Source organism: Callospermophilus lateralis, chromosome 2, assembly GCF_048772815.1.
Source record: "Callospermophilus lateralis isolate mCalLat2 chromosome 2, mCalLat2.hap1, whole genome shotgun sequence".
NCBI classification, from domain to species: domain Eukaryota; kingdom Metazoa; phylum Chordata; class Mammalia; order Rodentia; family Sciuridae; genus Callospermophilus; species Callospermophilus lateralis.
Genome location: NC_135306.1, coordinates 2,358,970 through 2,378,630, shown reverse-complemented (window position 1 = coordinate 2,378,630; position 19,661 = coordinate 2,358,970). Strand labels below are relative to the sequence as shown.

At 59.0% G+C, this 19,661-nt stretch overlaps 1 protein-coding gene and 1 long non-coding RNA gene across 3 annotated transcripts; one reads left to right on the top strand and one right to left on the bottom strand.

Annotated features, from left to right (window-relative positions):
- Nucleotides 1-2,808: 2,808 nt before the first annotated feature.
- Lcn1 (lipocalin 1) lies at nt 2,809-6,334 on the top strand. Its single transcript, XM_076843033.2, has 7 exons — nt 2,809-2,898; nt 3,307-3,443; nt 3,852-3,922; nt 4,472-4,582; nt 5,340-5,441; nt 5,635-5,661; nt 6,305-6,334. The coding sequence occupies exons 1-6, from the start codon at nt 2,809-2,811 to the stop codon at nt 5,658-5,660; spliced, it is 537 nt and encodes a 178-aa protein (XP_076699148.2). The 3' UTR covers nt 5,661; nt 6,305-6,334.
- Nucleotides 6,335-8,249: 1,915 nt separating this feature from the next.
- LOC143641380 (uncharacterized) lies at nt 8,250-9,140 on the bottom strand. Of its 2 annotated transcripts, none has more exons than XR_013155303.1 (2): nt 8,650-9,140; nt 8,250-8,450 (listed from the first exon to the last, which is right to left on the bottom strand). It is a non-coding gene; the product is annotated as an uncharacterized LOC143641380 (long non-coding RNA). The 2 variants fall into 2 exon arrangements; XR_013155304.1 differs by having other exon boundaries at nt 8,250-8,303.
- Nucleotides 9,141-19,661: the final 10,521 nt, after the last annotated feature.

Genomic DNA, 19,661 nt, shown 5'->3' with positions numbered 1-19,661 from the left:
AGTGCAGGGTCGGGCAGGCTGTGAGGCCACGCAGGACCTGGGCGCTTCCTGTCTCTGCCCGGGGTCCTCTGAGGGGCACTTCCCAGAGAGCTGCTCTGTGGTTCTCAGAGGAGCTGTGCCCGGCTCTTCTCTCTGCCGCCCACTCTGAGCCCACCAGACGCCGACCCCTCCCCTCTGGGGACCAGCCCTCTGGACCGGGGTGTGGAGGAGCCCGTGGGGATGCCTCCTGGCCTGGAGGTGAGGCTGGCAAAGCTTCCCCAGAGGCCACTTCCACATGCAGCAACTTGGCAGCCGGCTCGGGCGGACACTGGTCCAGGAGCCTGCAGGCACGTTCCTGCCTGTGTGACGGTCACACAAGTCAGCTCTCACTCAAAGCATCCCGTGTTCAGATAGGCCAGGGCCTTGGAGGAAATGGAGAAGAGAGAGCTTGGGTGCAAACACAGCCGTGCCCTGGACGCAGCCCCTCTGCACACAAGGGCGTCCGGCCTCCCAGGTGCACCCGGGCTCTCGTGGCCAAGGCAGATCCGCTCCCCTCAGCCTTCTGTGACTTGCTGGGTACATCCGTCCAGCCAGCTTTGCCAGCCCAGGCCTGGGTGGACGAGGAGCCCGGGTGGTGGGGACGCCAGACATGAGCTGTTCACATGGCTGTCACTCCACAGGGGAGGCACCAGGACCAGTGATAGGGACATGCCAGACAGATGTGACAGGCCACGACCCAAGAGGCCCCTCTAGGCTGGATGGTGACACCCGTATCATTCCGTCCCTTGTCCTCAGCACAGCTGCCCCCAGCACCACGTGGGGCTCTGTGTGCTCCCCACGCTGTGAGTCAAGCTGGCTCCCCCCTTCCTGGCCCTGGGAGGCGATTGTGCTGGGCTCTGGAGGTCACAGAGGAGGGGAGCATAATGGAGAGACCCGCTGGGCCCGGCAGGCCTAACTGCACCAACCCAGGCAGCTCCTGGAGCCCTCTGCGGTCACTCAGGAAACAGGACGCTCACTGGGGACAGGACACAGACTGGATGGTGAAGCTGGAACCTCGATGGACCTTGGAAAACGAGCCCCGGGTTGGAAGAGGCTGTGCTCACGCCCAGATCGACTTGGCCCCTTGCCTGGCTCGCCTGGGAGGTGGCGGGGTGGACACGGGCAAGACCCCTGGATGTCCACCCTGAAGCTCCTGTGGCCTCTCCTTCCTGCCCACCTGCTCACCTCCATGGCTGCTGCACTCTGTGGTCCCCCTTCCACCCCCCGTGGCCCCACAGCCCCGCCCACACCGAGGAAAGAGACACCGTGGCCAGTTCTGCAGAACCACCCATCACCTAGGACTGCCGGCTGCGTGCCCGTGCGTGGGCGGGAGGCAGGAAGATTTGGGGGTCAGAAGGTCCTTCAGAGTGCGGGGTCCAGGGCGTCCTCATGTTTGCCCCCTAGGGAGCTGCACGGATGAGGACCTCTGGGCGCCTGGTCCCTCAGCACTGGTCAGGTGTGGCGTGTCCCCGCCTCAGGGCAAGACTGCGCCACCTCCCTGCTTCCCTCGCGGAGGCTGGAGCCGCTTCTCCCCTCTGAAGAGACGCAGCTTGACCGACTTGAGGACCGACCACAGGGTCACAGGGACACCACCGTGTTGGCTTCCGCAGGCTGTTTAATGTGCTTTTCATATTTTAAGCCTTTACGCTCCCCGGAGTGGCTGTGCGTGGCCTGAGGTCAGGAGCTGGACTCCCCTCTCCCCACGAAGGTGAGAGGTCCCATTTTTCCATGTTTTCCCCCACAAATGTTTCTGCGTCTCCAGTTCTATCTCCGGCTGTTCCTGGACTCTCTCCTGGACACTGACCCAAGGGTTCAGCTCTAGGACAAACCAAACCCCGCTGTCGATGGCAGAGGCTGGCCAGGGAGCACCGGCCTTCCCTGGCTGCACTCCTCGGGCCTCTGCAGCTGTTCCGTGACCCCCGAGTGTGCGTCACATCACCCTATAGGACCGACTCGGTGCTGTCCTTGCCACTGTGACCTGGGTCCGTGGCTGTGCCTGTGTGTGTCTGACCCACGGCTGTTCTGAGCGTGGAGCGGGTCCTGGTGCACACAGTGCTCAGGGATCTCAGCTTCTGTGAACACACTGGCTTCCTGTCCACACTGCAGGTCCCTCTGGTTTGCTCCTCGTCAGGGTTGAGGACTGAACCCAGGGGCTCTACCACTGGGCTACATCACCTGCTCTTCTCCTTTCTTTCTTTGGAGACAGGGTCTGGCTAAGTTGCCTGGGCTGGTCTTGAAGGTGGGAGCCTCCTGCCCCAGCCTCCCCAGGAGCTGGGATTACAGGGGTGGCCACTGTGCCTGGCCAGGTCCCTCCTTTTGCAAGATGAATCTGAGGTGAAGTGACCTGTCGTGGATGCGGGAAGGTCACCAAGACCAGAGCCCAGGGCTCGCTGAGTCCCCCTGTGTCAGCCAGGGAATGCCATGAGGGGAGGGCCCCAGGGTTCTGCTGCCACCGCACACACCCTCGGGGCTCTGTGCACGGGGGCTGCACCCTCCACCCGGCTCATTTCCTGCCAGATGAAATGTGGAGTGGCTCCCCTGGACAGCGGCCCTGTCCTGATGATGCCCTGGGGAACGGACACACTGTTACTCAGAGCTTCCAACAACAGTGACATTTCATTGCTCCACTGCAGACCAGCCACGCTCAGTGGCCAGGAAAGGCCTGGTGGGTGCTCTGTGCCAAGTTCCCCGGGGGCCTGCCCCGAGCAGTATAAAGGGCGGGGAGTGAGGAAGCAACGCAGCCACTCCAGCCCAGAGAGCCGCCCAGCAGCCGCCAGCACAGACCCCGGCATGAAGACCCTGCTCCTGACCCTGGGCCTCAGCCTCCTGGCTGCCCTGCGGGCCCAGACGCTCCCAGTCGGGGACCAGGAGAACCAGGATGTGAGGCTCAGATGGGCAGGGGGCTGCGGGGGCAGGGAGGGCCAAGACGGCTGGGTGCAGACCCCATCCCTCCCCCATGAAGGAGACCCTCATTTGGGCACCAGGCCTTGAACCCCTGCCCCAAGGAGACATCACACGGCGCACGGGGTCTGGGCCAGATGGGGCTGCAGAGGGCTGGTGGAAGCAGGGGACACATCTGCCCTGGGAGCCAGCGCCTGGGGTCCTGGCCGAGCTGCGGGAGCTGGGATCTGGCTCTCGGGGTCCTGGTGGGAGTGGGGGTGAGCTCGGGTGGGGTAGGGGCAGAGGATGCTCCAGGTCCCCGGTCCTTGGAGCATAGAGTCCAGGGTAGCTGAGGAGGGGGGGCCCTGGAGGTGGGCCTGAGCCCTGATGGTCAGGTGCCTTCTGCAGGCGTCAGGCACGTGGTACCTGAAGGCCACGGCATCAGACAAGGAGATTCCCTGGAAGAAGCTGGAGTCTCTGTCTGTGACCCCCATGACCGTCAAGACCCTGTCAGGGGGCCACCTGGAAGTCACCTTCACTGTCCTGTGAGTGTCTGCTGGCTGCATGGTCCTCCCTTTCCACGGAGGAGAGCCGGGCTGGGTGGGGTGCACACCATGCCGGGGGCCTACTCGGCCCTCAGCACCCAGCACCTGGAGCCTTATGGCGACTCTGCCAGGGGGGTTCCTCCCAGGCAGCCTGATATCCCCTGGCAGCCAGTGAGGGGGGTCGGAGGACACAGAGTTCTGGCCACTGTGGGCCCAAAGGCTCTTCGTGGGACACAGAGGGCCACTGGTGCCTGGACCAGTTCAGGATGCTCAGCTTCTGTGAACACCCAAGACTTCCTGTGTGGAGAGGCCTGCTGCTCCTGGGCCTGTCTGGGGCCCTCCTGCCAGGCCTGGCCCCGTGGCTGCCCTGAGCAGTGCGGCGTTGCCCACGGAGCTTCTGTCCTCCAGGATCGGAGGCCAGTGTCGCGAGATCAGCACTGTGCTAGAGAAGACCGCCGAGCCGGGCAGATACACAGCCCGTGAGTGCTGGGGCCCGTTCAGGGCAGCTCCGGCCACCCATGGGCACATGGGGCCAGCTAGCACCTTCTCAGGGTGGCCTTTGGCCTGAGGCTCTCCTTTCTGGCCCTACTGATACCCAGCCTCCACCCCCACCAGACCATTTGTCCACAGAGTCAAACTCCCGACCCCAGTGTTGCTGAGGCTGGTGGATGAGGCCTGGGGGTCTCTGCCCAGGGCTCCCTCTTGGCCACAGCTGACCCCTGGCATTGGTCAGGGCCAGGACTGTACTTGGCTGGGGTTGAGGGTGGATTGTGCTGCCCCAGCTCCAACCTCTGCCAGTCTCATGCCCCAGACCTCCCTGTGACTCACCAGCTTGACATGTGCCATCTCTTGGGTGCGTTGGGTTCCTGAGAAGTGGCCCCAAGGCCTGGGGCCAGGCCAGGTGGGGACCCAGGTCAGGGAGGGGGGAGGGGGGGTTACTGAGGGGTGTTCTGGGCTGGAGTCAGCCATTCTGGGTCTTCAGTGGAGGATCAGGGCCACTCCCCAACTCGCCAACTGTCCCTCTGCAGATGGGGGCAAGCATGAGGTGCAGGTCCTTAAGTCCCAGGACGAGGACCACTACATCCTCTACTGTGAGGGGGACATGCACGGGCAGAAGATCCGAATGGCAAAGCTTGTGGGTGAGTCACAGTGTCTGGTGGCTCCAGCCTTGGTCCCTCTCCTTTCTCCCTAGCCCCCCTGCCCCTCCCCTAGGAGGAGCCACCAGGATCCAAGGACCTGGCTACCTTGTCCTGATGATGGGTTTTCCTAGAGGAAGCCCGAGTCCCACCTCAGAGCTCAGGCCTGGGATGGCCCGTCCCTGCATGGGAACGCAGGAAGGAGGAGGTGCTGTGGGATGAGTTGAGGACTCGTTGGGGAAACCTGGCAGGGCCATCCATGGTTACCTGTGGGGAGTCCAGCAGGGGTCAGGGAAGGACATGGATGGGGAGCCTGCGTGGGAAGTCCAACTCGGAGCAAACACTGGTGTCAGTCCAATCTAACTTGAAGACAAGGCCTGGCGTCCCCCAGCTCCCCCACAGCCAGGTGCATGGGAACACAGAGCAGTGGACAGCAGGGCTGTGCCTGAGCCTGGGGACGCTCCTCCAGGGCAGAGTTTGTCCTGCCACTCCCTGTCCTGTCCAGGGACAGGCTGGGTGGCTTTAGGGAGAGCGGCTCTGGGCCTTCTGGGTCGGCTGCCCTGGGTGCCCTGTGGATGCTCACTCCCCCTGGTCCTCCTCTCCTAGCTGGGCTCTGCCTCAGCCCCAGGCCTCTGGGTCCAGCCTCCACGTTGAGGTCTCCCTCCCCAGCACGGCGCTGGTCAGTCTTCCAGGCTGGGAAGGAGATGCCAGCAGCGCCCAGCTCTGCCCCCAGTCCTGTCTCCCTTGGCCTCTCCTACAGGCAGGTATCCTGAAGTCAACGTAGACGCCCTGCAGGAGTTTGAGCAGGTCGCAGCAGCCAGAGGCCTCAACGCAGACAGCATCTTCATCCCCAAGCAAAGGGGTAGGGAGAGGGCTCTGCAGGGCTCTCCCCGCCCCAGGAGCTCCAGCCAAGGACGGTTACAAGAGCCAAGAGCGAGCTGCATGGATCCTGGCTTTGCCCTTTGAGGGGTGGTGGGAAGTGCTGGCCGAGGGCGGGGCCCTGGGTCCCATGGAATCCCAGGCTCTTCTGAATCGTGTTTTTCTTTCTTCCACAGAAGCCTGCTCTCCAGGGAGCGATTAGGGTAAGACACCAGTTTCAGGGGTTAGGAGGACCTCCCAGTCCTGGGGGTGGAGTGATGGGACTTCCAGGGACACCACCCCTGTTTCTAGGTGGACAGGAGAGCCACCACCTGGCCGGGCAGGTGTGCTCTGCCCCAGGCGTGGCCAGTCCTCGGGTGTCGTCTTCAGGTTTCTCTAGGATGTCATCTGGGCAGTGAGGGAACCCGCCATGGTGACCGCTCCTGGGTGGGACCGCTGGTGGAGACCCTGGCCCTCTCCCCCAACCCCCAGAGTGCTTGCCAGAAGGTGGGAAGTCCCTCAGCACCTCTCTGGCCCTCAGTGGTGACACCATGTGCCCCATGAGTTGCTTGGAAGGTGTGGCAGCCATGCCTGGGGACTTCAGAATCCCTGGTCCCTTGTGCTGTGTGATGTAGGGACTGCCCAAGGTCCCCTGCCCAGGTGTGGGCAGAGCCAGAGTCCACACAGCATCCTGTCCTTCCCTGCCCTCCACTGGCCTGAAGTCACCGTCCCTCCTCCCCCACAGAAGAGGAGCTCTGGGCAACTTGCTCTGACCTCGTGGATGGAGCCCAAAGGTCCCAGCATGCCCCGCTACTGCAGTCCTCCCTTGGCCCACCCCTGGGCTCACTGACCTCCTCTTGTTCCCAGGGCAGGGACGCCATGCTCCGCGGCATCCCCAGGTGGCACCACCAGAACCTCTGGCCTGGGGGACATGGAGGGTGGCCCACCTGGGCCCAGCTGGCTCCCCCCTCTGCCCTTCCCCCTCCCACCCCACCTTCCTGATTCTCCATAAAGAGCTTCAGCAGTCCCTGGTGACTCTGTCTGTCTGTGGGGCCCCTGTGGGTTGGCCTGAGCTTCCTCAAGGATCTGCTGGAGCAGGAGGGAGGGACGGGAGGGACCAACCTCATCCCCCTTCTGTGGTTGGTACACAAGGGCCAGGTGCACAGTGGGCACTGGGTGTGACCAGGGGTCCTATGAGTGCTTTCTGCAGGTCTGCTGCCCACCAATCCCTGGTTCACACACAGGTGGTGACGTGGGGACCAGGGGTCCTTTACAGAAAGCAAAGCCGCAGATGGGGGGAGCTGCCTCTCAAAGCTCTAGTCTTTCAGCAGAGACGCAGGTTTACAGCCTAAAGGGTTCCCCTAGAATAATCCAGCTGCCTAAACGCATGTCTCGCGCTTTGCCTGCAAGAGGACAAGAGCAAACTGCAGGTCACACGTGATATGTGACCATGTGCAGGCAGTGTAGGTCACACGTGATATGTGACCATGGGGAGGGCAGTGCAGGTCACACATGATATGTGACCATGGTGGGGGGCAGTGCAGGTCACATGTGATATGTGACCATGTGCAGACAACACAGGTCACACGTGATATGTGACCATGTGCAGGCCGTTCAGGTCATATGCGGCCATGGTGGGGGGCAGTGCAGGTCACACATGATATGTGACCATGGTGGGGGGCAGTGCAGGTCACATGTGATATGTGACCATGTGCAGACAACACAGGTCACACGTGATATGTGACCATGTGCAGGCCATTCAGGTCATATGCGGCCATGGTGGGGGGCAGTGCAGGTCACACATGATATGTGACCATGTGCAGGCCGTGCAGGTCATACGTGACCATGTTCAGACCGTGCAGGTCACACGCGATATGTGACCATGTTGGTGGCTTGCAGGTCACATGTGATCTGTTCACCCAGCCTTCTGCCCTGAGCCTTTTGGATTCTGTGCCACCTACAGATTTAGTGCCACACAGTTCCACGCTGCCCTGCTGGAGCTGGGCCCTGTCAGCCCCTTTGCAGCTGGTGAGGTCAGCCTTGTCAGTAGGGGGCGCTGCAGGGTCTGGGACAAGGCCTTCCCGTGGGGTCCAAGATCCTCCTCTTCCTTCTCTGTCTGGCAGGCCTCAGGGCGTGGCCAGCGAGCAGGATGCCCAGTGGGGTCACCTGGTGCTAGCAGCATCCTCGGGCTGCTCTCCAGAGAATTCCTCGGGTGCCCTGCCCCCGGGCCCCAACCTTGGCGAACCTTTCTGCCACCCCAGGGCGGAGCAGCGCCTCCCCCGGGCAGCTGAGCCCTCACTCCCACGCTCTCAGGGATCTCCCTGCCTTCAGTGGCCCCCGGTTACCCGTTAGAAGTTCTCCGTGTTGAGCTTCAGCTCTTCAGATCCTGTGCCGCCGAGGTCGCCTGCCTCCCCGCGGTGATCTCCATGCCTTTGCTTTGTTCTGGTGCTGGACACGGGGCCCTGCTGGCCCTGGAGGGACTGCCCCTTCCAGCATCAGCCAGTCCCCAGAGTCAGCCAGCGGCGCATCTGTGAGCCTTCCTGAGCAGACCCCGGCCCCGGCCCACCCCCCATCCACCTCCTCGTGCAGCTCCCGGCCCCGGCCACATCACCTGGCCCCACTCACCATGGCCAGGCCCAAACCACAGGACCAGCCTGTGCAGCGAGCCCAGAGATTACCCCAACCCACCAGCCCTCGGCCCCCGCCCTGCACACTCCGTGGAAGACAATGACACTCTCACTTGTCGCGACCCACGACTGAACACTTAAGGTCACTCCAGGTGAACTGGCTGCAAGAAATAACCACACAGAGACAGAGAAACACCTTTTTCTTTGGGTCCTGTGACGGCTCCTCCAACCTTAGGGGTCTGTGGAAAGAGAGAGTGACCCCTTTTATTGGGGAGAAGCCATTCAAATGAGGCAAGGGGTCAGGGGTCAGGGGGTTGAGACCAGCTTCCTGATGTCTGCTGTCAGCGGTTGACTGACACCTGGGGAGGCCACGCCCATCTCATGAGCTGTGTGGGGATCAAGGCAGGGCCAGTGAAAAGACAGCTGAGGCCCCCCCAAAGAGAGGGGCCAGGGGGGGTCCGCCCGCCCTGTGCGCTCAGTGCCCACGGTTCCCACCCAGCCCAGGGCGGCTCGCCACACCTGCACTCTCGCATCGCTCAGGGCTGAGGGGCACTTGGTTCCTGTGTGGCAGCTCCTGACACTCACCTGCTGCTCTTCTGGCCCGCCTGGTGCTGGGGGGCTGGTGGGGTGTGGGGCCCCCATCCTGCTTCCAGGGAGCTGCACAATAAACGTCCTCGTGACCGTCCTTCTCCCCGTCGCGTCCTTTCTCCGCACGATGCTGGAAACAGTCTGAACCTTAGGACCAGCTGCGAGGCTGGCTCCAGGCTGGGTGGGCTCTGCCCGTGCTGAGGGCAGCTTGGTAAACGCAGGTTTCACAGCGGACACTGCTGGAAACCAGCCACAGTGCATGGCCAACTTCTGACAGAGGTGACCCGGTATTTAAAGGGGCCGTGAGGGAGGAGGAGAGGGCTGATCAGTGTGAGCGCCATGAGGGGTTCCCTCAGGGCTCTGTCCTCCTGTAGAGACTGGGAGACAGGGTCCCCTGCTCCTGATGGTCACAGTTCAAAGGGAAGGCTTGGGAGACCTTCTGAGTTAGAGACAGTCACAGTTCTAAGCCCTTTGCAGTAAATACTCCAAGAAAGGAGGCCAGGGGTTGGCCAGAGAAAACAGTGACTTCTCTGTGGGCTGGGGCTCTGAGGCAGGACCTGAGGGGTGGGGTCCCCCAGGCTGTGGCCTCGTGCCTCTGTTGGACAGGCAGGAGGAGGAGCACGCCCAGGCTCCCAGCGCACAGGAGGGAGGGAGGACCGGCCGCCCCCGCATCAGAGGGCCGTCTCCCCACTGCCCTCTCTGCCAGCTCAGCAGATTGTCCTCTAGCTCCTCAGTGAAAGGCGGTCCCCACTCTTGCCAACCACGGTGCCAGGGTGACGTTGCCCGTACTGGCAGAGCGCAGGGGCATCTGACCAATGGAAAGTGGGATGTGGGAGGCGCAGGACACAAAGTGACCCCCCAGAGCCTCCAGGTGTTAGCTGAGCTTGCTCAGGGACAGTCCCTGTGGGAAGCCAGGCTTTGGGAAAGGAACCAACCCGTGGCTGCAAACAGAGACAATGACCCCGTAAGAACCAGGGGTGGAGAGACTCTTCTGACTGCCCAGGGGATCTCAGAAAGGAAGAGTCCAGCCTGCTCTCCAGTGAAAGCCAAAACACCAGGGAGGCTGTTCCTTGTCCCTAAAATATTCCGGGGTCCTGTAGCCCCAGGGCAGCAGTGGCTGGGACCCAGGTCTCTGATTTAGTAGTGTGGGCTGCAGAATTGCTGGTTAGCTGTGTTCAAACCTGGCCAAGGCTCTCGTGTCAAAGTCGGGTTGATACGGAGGTGGTACTGACACGTGGCCGTGGGACGTTTATGCAAGGTCAGTGACACTCCTCCCAATGCTCCCAAAACTCTGAACATTCAGCTTCTGCTCGCTCTCACACAAAACTCCAGTCTTTCCGTTTTTGTGGGCTGAAATCAAGGGCTCAGTGGCTGGGGTCTTCAGGGGGCTTCTGGGGGGGAGGAGGTGTGTCTGACTCTTCCAGCTCCAGGAGGCCACCACCCTCCTGGGCTCAAGGCTCCTGTCACTTCCTCCAAGCTGTAGAGCCGCATCTCCACTCCTTTCTGCTCCAGGGCTCCCCCTACTCCTCACCCTCTCTCCTCCTCTGGGAGAGCAGAGCTGGCCAAGCTGCTAAGGAGCTCTTCTGCATAGCGGAGCTGGTTTTACTGGGCTTGGCTAGTTCTCCCCTTTCTGTCCAGGGTCAATCTAGAGTTGATTGGCACCTTGATTGACAGTTGAATTTGACATGATTTCTCTACTATCCTTGTGCAAGTTTCCTTTTCCCCAGGAAAATTCACAGAAGGGGAGAACACTGCAATGCTGACAGCATGTTAACTGGTCAACAAGTTAACTTTGGGTAAGTCCCTCCAGCTACTGAGCAGGCCTAAGACAGGGACTTTCCCTTCAGGGTTTTGAACTCCCCTATGGTCATCAGGTCTCCTCCTTTAACTGTAAGAAGGCCTGCTTTTCTGTCTCAGGAAAGGGATTTCAGGTGGGGTGCTGGGTGGGGTTTGACAGCCCTAGTGAGGCTAAGAGCCACAAGGGGGTCCCTTCCCCATGCCTGTCTCCTACCTAACAGATCCACATCTGCCACGTCCCTTTTGCCTTAAGAGGGCACACATTCAAGGCTCTTAGGATGAGGACAGGACAGCTCCAGGGCCATTGCGCATCCTACCTACCACATGGGACATTGACAAGCAGTGGGGTTGTGAGTGAATGAGCAGGGAACCCCAGGGAGAGACGGTCCTATAGAGCCCAGCAAGGGGCGTCCTGGGAAGTCTGGGAGGCCTCTCCGAGGAGGCGGTGAAAACACTGATGTCATTTGAATGCCATAAACGTCACCCTTTAAAATGAAATCATCCACTAGTTTTCAGTGTATTCTCCAGGCTGGGAACCATCACCACTATCTGAGTCCCAGCAGTTCATAATCTAGCAGGCTCCTCACTCCTGTCACCACTTGTCCCCCTTCAGCGCCCCAGCACTGGCAGCCAGTCAACTGCCTCAGATCTCCAGGGATTTGTGGGTTTAGGATGTTCCATGTACCTGCAATGACACAGATGCTCCTTGAGACTGGCTTCTCTCCCCTGGCCCCATGTTGGAAGTTCATCTGTGCTGTAGAGGGAGCCACACCTGCTGCACCAGGTTCATCTGTGCTGTAGAGGGAGCCACACCTGCTACCCCAGGTTCATCTGTGCTATAGAGGCAGCCACCTGTTACACCAGGTTCATCTGTGCTGTAGAGGGAGCCACCTGCTACACCAGGTTCATCTGTGCTGTAGTGGGAGTCACACCTGCTACACCAGGTTCATCTGTGCTGTAGAGGGAGTCACACCTGCTACACCAGGCTCATCTGTGCTGTAGAGGGAGCCACCTGCTACACCAGGTTCATCTGTGCTGTAGAGGGAGCCACCTGCTACACCAGGTTCATCTGTGCTGTAGAGGGAGCCACCTGCTACACCAGGTTCATCTGTGCTGTAGAGGGAGCCACCTGCTACACCAGGTTCATCTGTGCTGTAGAGGGAGCCACCTGCTACACCAGGTTCATCTGTGCTGTAGAGGGAGCCACACCTGCTACCCCAGGTTCATCTGTGCTGTAGAGGGTGCCACACCTGCTACACCAGGCTCATCTGTGCTGTAGAGGGAGCCACCTGCTACACCAGGTTCATCTGTGCTGTAGAGGGAGCCACCTGCTACACCAGGTTCATCTGTGCTGTAGAGGGAGCCACCTGCTACACCAGGTTCATCTGTGCTGTAGAGGGAGCCACACCTGCTGCACCAGGTTCATCTGTGCTGTAGAGGGAGCCATACCTGCTACACCAGGTTCATCTGTGCTGTAGAGGGAGCCACACCTGCTGCACCAGGTTCATCTGTGCTGTAGAGGGAGCCACACCTGCTGCACCAGGTTCATCTGTGCTGTAGAGGGAGCCATACCTGCTACACCAGGTTCATCTGTGCTGTAGAGGGTGCCACACCTGCTACACCAGGTTCATCTGTGCTGTAGTGGGAGTCACACCTGCTACACCAGGTTCATCTGTGCTGTAGAGGGAGCCACACCTGCTACACCAGGCTCATCTGTGCTGTAGAGGGAGCCACCTGCTACACCAGGTTCATCTGTGCTGTAGAGGGAGCCACCTGCTACACCAGGTTCATCTGTGCTGTAGAGGGAGCCACCTGCTACACCAGGTTCATCTGTGCTGTAGAGGGAGCCACCTGCTACACCAGGTTCATCTGTGCTGTAGAGGGAGCCACCTGCTACACCAGGTTCATCTGTGCTGTAGAGGGAGCCACACCTGCTACCCCAGGTTCATCTGTGCTGTAGAGGGTGCCACACCTGCTACACCAGGCTCATCTGTGCTGTAGAGGGAGCCACCTGCTACACCAGGTTCATCTGTGCTGTAGAGGGAGCCACCTGCTACACCAGGTTCATCTGTGCTGTAGAGGGAGCCACCTGCTACACCAGGTTCATCTGTGCTGTAGAGGGAGTCACACCTGCTACACCAGGTTCATCTGTGCTATAGAGGGAGCCACACCTGCTGCACCAGGTTCATCTGTGCTGTAGAGGGAGTCACACCTGCTACATCAGGTTCATCTGTGCTGTAGAGGGAGCCACACCTGCTACCCCAGGTTCATCTGTGCTGTAGAGGGAGTCACACCTGCTACACCAGGTTCATCTGTGCTGTAGAGGGAGTCACACCTGCTACACCAGGTTCATCTGTGCTATAGAGGGAGCCACACCTGCTACACCAGGTTCATCTGTGCTGTAGAGGGAGCCACCTGCTACACCAGGTTCATCTGTGCTGTAGAGGGAGCCACCTGCTACACCAGGTTCATCTGTGCTGAAGAGGGAGCCACACCTGCTACACCTGGTTCATCTGTGCTGTAGAGGGAGCCACACCTGCTACACCAGGTTCATCTGTGCTGTAGAGAGAGCCACACCTGTTACACCAGGTTCATCTGTGCTGTAGAGGAAGCCACACCTGCTACACCAGGTTCATCTGTGCTGTAGAGGGAGCCACACCTGCTACACCAGGTTCATCTGTGCTGTAGAGGGTGCCACACCTGCTGCACCAGGTTCATCTGTGCTGTAGAGGGAGCCACACCTGCTACACCAGGTTCATCTGTGCTGTAGAGGGAGCCACACCTGTTACACCAGGTTCATCTGTGCTGTAGAGGGAGTCACACCTGCTACACCAGGTTCATCTGTGCTGTAGAGGGAGCCACACCTGCTACACCAGGTTCATCTGTGCTGTAGAGGGAGACACACCTGCTACACCAGGTTCATCTGTGCTGTAGAGGGAGCCACACCTGCTACACCAGGTTCATCTGTGCTGTAGAGGGAGCCACCTGCTACACCAGGTTCATCTGTGCTGTAGAGGGAGCCACCTGCTACACCAGGTTCATCTGTGCTGTAGAGGGAGCCACCTGCTACACCAGGTTCATCTGTGCTGTAGAGGGAGCCACCTGCTACACCAGGTTCATCTGTGCTGTAGAGGGAGCCACACCTGCTACCCCAGGTTCATCTGTGCTGTAGAGGGTGCCACACCTGCTACACCAGGCTCATCTGTGCTGTAGAGGGAGCCACCTGCTACACCAGGTTCATCTGTGCTGTAGAGGGAGCCACCTGCTACACCAGGTTCATCTGTGCTGTAGAGGGAGCCACCTGCTACACCAGGTTCATCTGTGCTGTAGAGGGAGTCACACCTGCTACACCAGGTTCATCTGTGCTATAGAGGGAGCCACACCTGCTGCACCAGGTTCATCTGTGCTGTAGAGGGAGTCACACCTGCTACATCAGGTTCATCTGTGCTGTAGAGGGAGCCACACCTGCTACCCCAGGTTCATCTGTGCTGTAGAGGGAGTCACACCTGCTACACCAGGTTCATCTGTGCTGTAGAGGGAGTCACACCTGCTACACCAGGTTCATCTGTGCTATAGAGGGAGCCACACCTGCTACACCAGGTTCATCTGTGCTGTAGAGGGAGCCACCTGCTACACCAGGTTCATCTGTGCTGTAGAGGGAGCCACCTGCTACACCAGGTTCATCTGTGCTGAAGAGGGAGCCACACCTGCTACACCTGGTTCATCTGTGCTGTAGAGGGAGCCACACCTGCTACACCAGGTTCATCTGTGCTGTAGAGAGAGCCACACCTGTTACACCAGGTTCATCTGTGCTGTAGAGGAAGCCACACCTGCTACACCAGGTTCATCTGTGCTGTAGAGGGAGCCACACCTGCTACACCAGGTTCATCTGTGCTGTAGAGGGTGCCACACCTGCTGCACCAGGTTCATCTGTGCTGTAGAGGGAGCCACACCTGCTACACCAGGTTCATCTGTGCTGTAGAGGGAGCCACACCTGTTACACCAGGTTCATCTGTGCTGTAGAGGGAGTCACACCTGCTACACCAGGTTCATCTGTGCTGTAGAGGGAGCCACACCTGCTACACCAGGTTCATCTGTGCTGTAGAGGGAGACACACCTGCTACACCAGGTTCATCTGTGCTGTAGAGGGAGCCACACCTGCTACACCAGGTTCATCTGTGCTGTAGAGGGAGCCACCTGCTACACCAGGTTCATCTGTGCTGTAGAGGGAGTCACACCTGCTACACCAGGTTCATCTGTGCTGTAGAGGGAGCCACCTGCTACACCAGGTTCATCTGTGCTGTAGAGGGAGTCACACCTGCTACACCAGGTTCATCTGTGCTGTAGAGGGAGTCACACCTGCTACACCAGGTTCATCTGTGCTGTAGAGGGAGCCACACCTGCTGCACCAGGTTCATCTGTGCTGTAGAGGGAGTCACACCTGCTACACCAGGTTCATCTGTGCTGTAGAGGGAGTCACACCTGCTACACCAGGTTCATCTGTGCTGTAGAGGGAGTCACACCTGCTACACCAGGTTCATCTGTGCTGTAGAGGGAGTCACACCTGCTACACCAGGTTCATCTGTGCTGTAGTGGGAGTCACACCTGCTACTCCAGGTTCATCTGTGCTGTAGAGGGAGCCACACCTGCTACACCAGGTTCATCTGTGCTGTAGAGGGAGTCACACCTGCTACACCAGGTTCATCTGTGCTGTAGAGGGAGCCACCTGCTACACCAGGTTCATCTGTGCTGTAGAGGGAGCCACCTGCTACACCAGGTTCATCTGTGCTGTAGAGGGAGCCACCTGCTACACCAGGTTCATCTGTGCTGTAGAGGGAGCCACCTGCTACACCAGGTTCATCTGTGCTGTAGAGGGAGCCACCTGCTACACCAGGTTCATCTGTGCTGTAGAGGGAGCCACACCTGCTACACCAGGTTCATCTGTGCTGTAGAGGGAGCCACCTGCTACACCAGGTTCATCTGTGCTGTAGAGGGAGCCACCTGCTACACCAGGTTCATCTGTGCTGTAGAGGGAGCCACCTGCTACACCAGGTTCATCTGTGCTGTAGAGGGAGCCACCTGCTACACCAGGTTCATCTGTGCTGTAGAGGGAGCCACCTGCTACACCAGGTTCATCTGTGCTGTAGAGGGAGCCACACCTGCTACACCAGGTTCATCTGTGCTGTAGAGGGAGCCACACCTGCTACCCCAGGTTCATCTGTGCTGTAGAGGGAGCCACACCTGCTACACCTGGTTCATCTGTGCTGTAGTGGGAGTCACACCTGCTACACCAGGTTCATCTGTGCTGTAGAGGGAGCCACACCTGCTACACCAGGTTCATCTGTGCTGTAGTGGGAGTCACACCTGCTACACCAGGTTCATCTGTGCTGTAGAGGGAGCCACACCTGCTACACCAGGTTCATCTGTGCTGTAGAGGGAGCCACACCTGCTACACCAGGTTCATCTGTGCTGTAGTGGGAGTCACACCTGCTACACCAGGTTCATCTGTGCTGTAGAGGGAGCCACACCTGTTACACCAGGTTCATCTGTGCTGTAGAGGGAGCCACACCTGCTACACCAGGTTCATCTGTGCTGTAGTGGGAGTCACACCTGCTACACCAGGTTCATCTGTGCTGTAGAGGGAGCCACACCTGTTACACCAGGTTCATCTGTGCTGTAGAGGGTGCCACACCTGCTACACCTGGTTCATCTGTGCTGTAGTGGGAGTCACACCTGCTACACCAGGTTCATCTGTGCTGTAGAGGGAGCCACACCTGTTACACCAGGTTCATCTGTGCTGTAGAGGGAGTCACACCTGCTACACCAGGTTCATCTGTGCTGTAGAGGGTGCCACACCTGCTGCACCAGGTTCATCTGTGCTGTAGAGGGAGCCACACCTGCTACACCAGGTTCATCTGTGCTGTAGAGGGAGTCACACCTGCTGCACCAGGTTCATCTGTGCTGTAGAGAGAGCCACACCTGTTACACCAGGTTCATCTGTGCTGTAGAGGGAGCCACACCTGCTGCACCAGGTTCATCTGTGCTGTAGAGGGTGCCACACCTGCTACACCAGGTTCATCTGTGCTGTAGAGGGTGCCACACCTGCTACCCCAGGTTCATCTGTGCTATAGAGGGAGCCACCTGTTACACCAGGTTCATCTGTGCTGTAGAGGGTGCCACACCTGCTGCACCAGGTTCATCTGTGCTGTAGAGGGTGCCACACCTGCTACCCCAGGTTCATCTGTGCTGTAGAGGGTGCCACACCTGCTACCCCAGGTTCATCTGTGCTATAGAGGGACCCACCTGTTACACCAGGTTCATCTGTGCTGTAGAGGGTGCCACACCTGCTGCACCAGGTTCATCTGTGCTGTAGAGGGTGCCACACCTGCTACCCCAGGTTCATCTGTGCTGTAGAGGGTGCCACACCTGCTGCACCAGGTTCATCTGTGCTGTAGAGGGAGCCACACCTGCTACACCAGGTTCATCTGTGCTGTAGAGGGTGCCACACCTGCTGCACCAGGTTCATCTGTGCTGTAGAGGGAGCCACACCTGCTACACCAGGTTCATCTGTGCTGTAGAGAGAGCCACACCTGTTACACCAGGTTCATCTGTGCTGTAGTGGGAGTCACACCTGCTGCACCAGGTTCATCTGTGCTATAGAGGGAGCCAGCTGTTACACCAGGTTCATCTGTGCTGTAGAGGGTGCCACACCTGCTGCACCAGGTTCATCTGTGCTATAGAGGGAGCCACCTGTTACACCAGGTTCATCTGTGCTGTAGAGGGTGCCACACCTGCTGCACCAGGTTCATCTGTGCTGTAGAGGGTGCCACACCTGCTACACCAGGTTCATCTGTGCTGTAGAGGGTGCCACACCTGCTGCACCAGGTTCATCTGTGCTGTAGAGGGTGCCACACCTGCTACACCAGGTTCACCTGTGCTATAGAGGGAGCCAGCTGTTACACCAGGTTCATCTGTGCTGTAGAGGGTGCCACACCTGCTGCACCAGGTTCATCTGTGCTATAGAGGGAGCCACCTGTTACACCAGGTTCATCTGTGCTGTAGAGGGTGCCACACCTGCTGCACCAGGTTCATCTGTGCTGTAGAGGGTGCCACACCTGCTACACCAGGTTCATCTGTGCTGTAGAGGGTGCCACACCTGCTGCACCAGGTTCATCTGTGCTGTAGAGGGAGCCACACCTGCTACACCAGGTTCATCTGTGCTGTAGAGGGAGCCACACCTGCTGCACCAGGTTCATCTGTGCTGTAGAGGGTGCCACACCTGCTGCACCAGGTTCATCTGTGCTGTAGAGGGAGCCACACCTGCTGCACCAGGTTCATCTGTGCTGTAGAGGGAGTCACACCTGCTACACCAGGTTCATCTGTGCTGTAGAGGGAGTCACACCTGCTACACCAGGTTCATCTGTGCTGTAGAGGGAGCCACACCTGCTACACCAGGTTCATCTGTGCTGTAGAGGGAGCCACACCTGCTACACCAAGTTCATCTGTGCTGTAGAGGGAGCCACACCTGCTACACCAGGTTCATCTGTGCTGTAGAGGGAGCCACACCTGCTACACCAAGTTCATCTGTGCTGTAGAGGGAGCCACACCTCCACAGCTTTTCATAACTGAATACTGTTCTATCATGTGTGTACGGCTGCACATCTGTGTCCACAGAGCCATCTGTTGTGGACATCAAGGCCACTTGTACTTTTGGTTATCACCATGGACATCCATTTTTGAGTGTGTGAACATAGCGTTTCATCTCCCTGGGTACGGACCCAGGGTGGAACTGTGGGTCATGTGGTAATTTTGTGTCACTTTTATTATCTGACTTCTGATTCTGGCCATTCTAGTGGGTGAGAATTTGTATCTTGTGTGGCCTTGATCTGCCAACCAGGAAGCTGTCAATGCCGTCGAGCATCGTTCTGTGTGCCCTTTGGTCATCATCTTTTTAGAGAAATGTGTTCAATTCCATTGCCGTTTTCCCTGGGCCGCGTGTGTTTTCAGTATTCAGGGATAAGGATGTCTCACATGTCACCTGTGTGGGCCTGAGCCGACACCTACATGGAAGTACCATCTCGTTGTGCGTCCAGCTCTCGGGCTCCCTCACAGAGTCCTCCCATGCCCAGAGGCTGACTTTGGATGAAGTACACCTTGTCTCTCTCCTTAGGCTCCCTGCTCTGAGGCTGTCACAGCTAAACATGCCTGCTCAAGGCCAAGGTCACCAGGCCTCCACATCCTCTGGGAGTTTTATAGTGTTAGCTCCCATAAAATTGAGTAAATTTTGCTCGTGGCCTGAGGTCCAATATCACTCTTCCACAGCTGGCTGTCAGAAGTCCCATAGCCAGGTCTGGGCACTTGCTCTTGCCCCACTGGACTGTCTTGGCCCTGCTCTGCTTTTTGGCTGTGGGTGGCTAGGTGTGGATTTCCCCTTCAGCTCAGAGACGCTCCTCACCCCAGGTCGTCCTCCCTGGGCTGTGGGGCTCCACCCCCTGACGTGTGGCCGGGCATTTCCCTGGACCCTCTGTATGTGTCAGGGGCACCTCCTCCTCATGTGCCCTCCATCTGGGCATTGTCCCACAGGCTCTGGTCATCGCTGCTGCCCCAAGTCCCGCCTCTCCTCCCCTGGCCTAGGTGGCCTTGTCCCACAGGTCCCCTCTCTGGGTGGTGTTGGAATTCCCTGAGGCTCTGAGCTGCTGTGACGACTCCCGAGCTCCTAGCTCCCTCACTCGGGGATCTCGGCCTGATACCCTGTGCCCAACGTCTAGTGTGATCCTTTCACAGGTTCTGACGCGGCTTCCCTGTGCATGTGGTGGGCATGTAAGTCCACGCCCCATCACTCCTGGACACCCAGGTGGACGTCATCGCACTGTCATCCTGCCAGGATCTTTCCAACTGGTCTCGCTGATCCTATAGTCCCCCCATGTGCCCCTAAATCTGCCCCCACTGAGCGACGGGAGGGACCCTTTAGAAGAGTGAGCCACATCCCGACTCTGCCAAAGCCCTCCAAGGTCCCCCATTTCAGACTAGCAGCCAAGTCCTTCCAATGGCCCACGGTCAGTCCGGCAGTCCTGCTTCCCTCTCTCCTGGGATCCGGCCAGTCTAGTCCTGTGTCCTCTGCTCCAGCTGCTCCACCCTCCAGGCTGCTCCTGGCACATGCCAGGCACCCTCTCCCGGGCCTGCACCGCATGTCCCCTCCTGGAACCCTCTCC

Excerpts from the sequence above, each read along its gene's own strand:
- Lcn1 (XM_076843033.2), top strand. The coding sequence starts at position 2,809 with ATGAAGACCCTGCTCCTGACCCTGGGCCTCAGCCTCCTGGCTGCCCTG. Across the intron at positions 2,899-3,306 it reads GGGACCAGGAGAACCAGGAT|GCGTCAGGCACGTGGTACCT; the intron begins GTGAGGCTCAGA and ends TGCCTTCTGCAG. Across the intron at positions 5,442-5,634 it reads CTTCATCCCCAAGCAAAGGG|AAGCCTGCTCTCCAGGGAGC; the intron begins GTAGGGAGAGGG and ends TTTCTTCCACAG.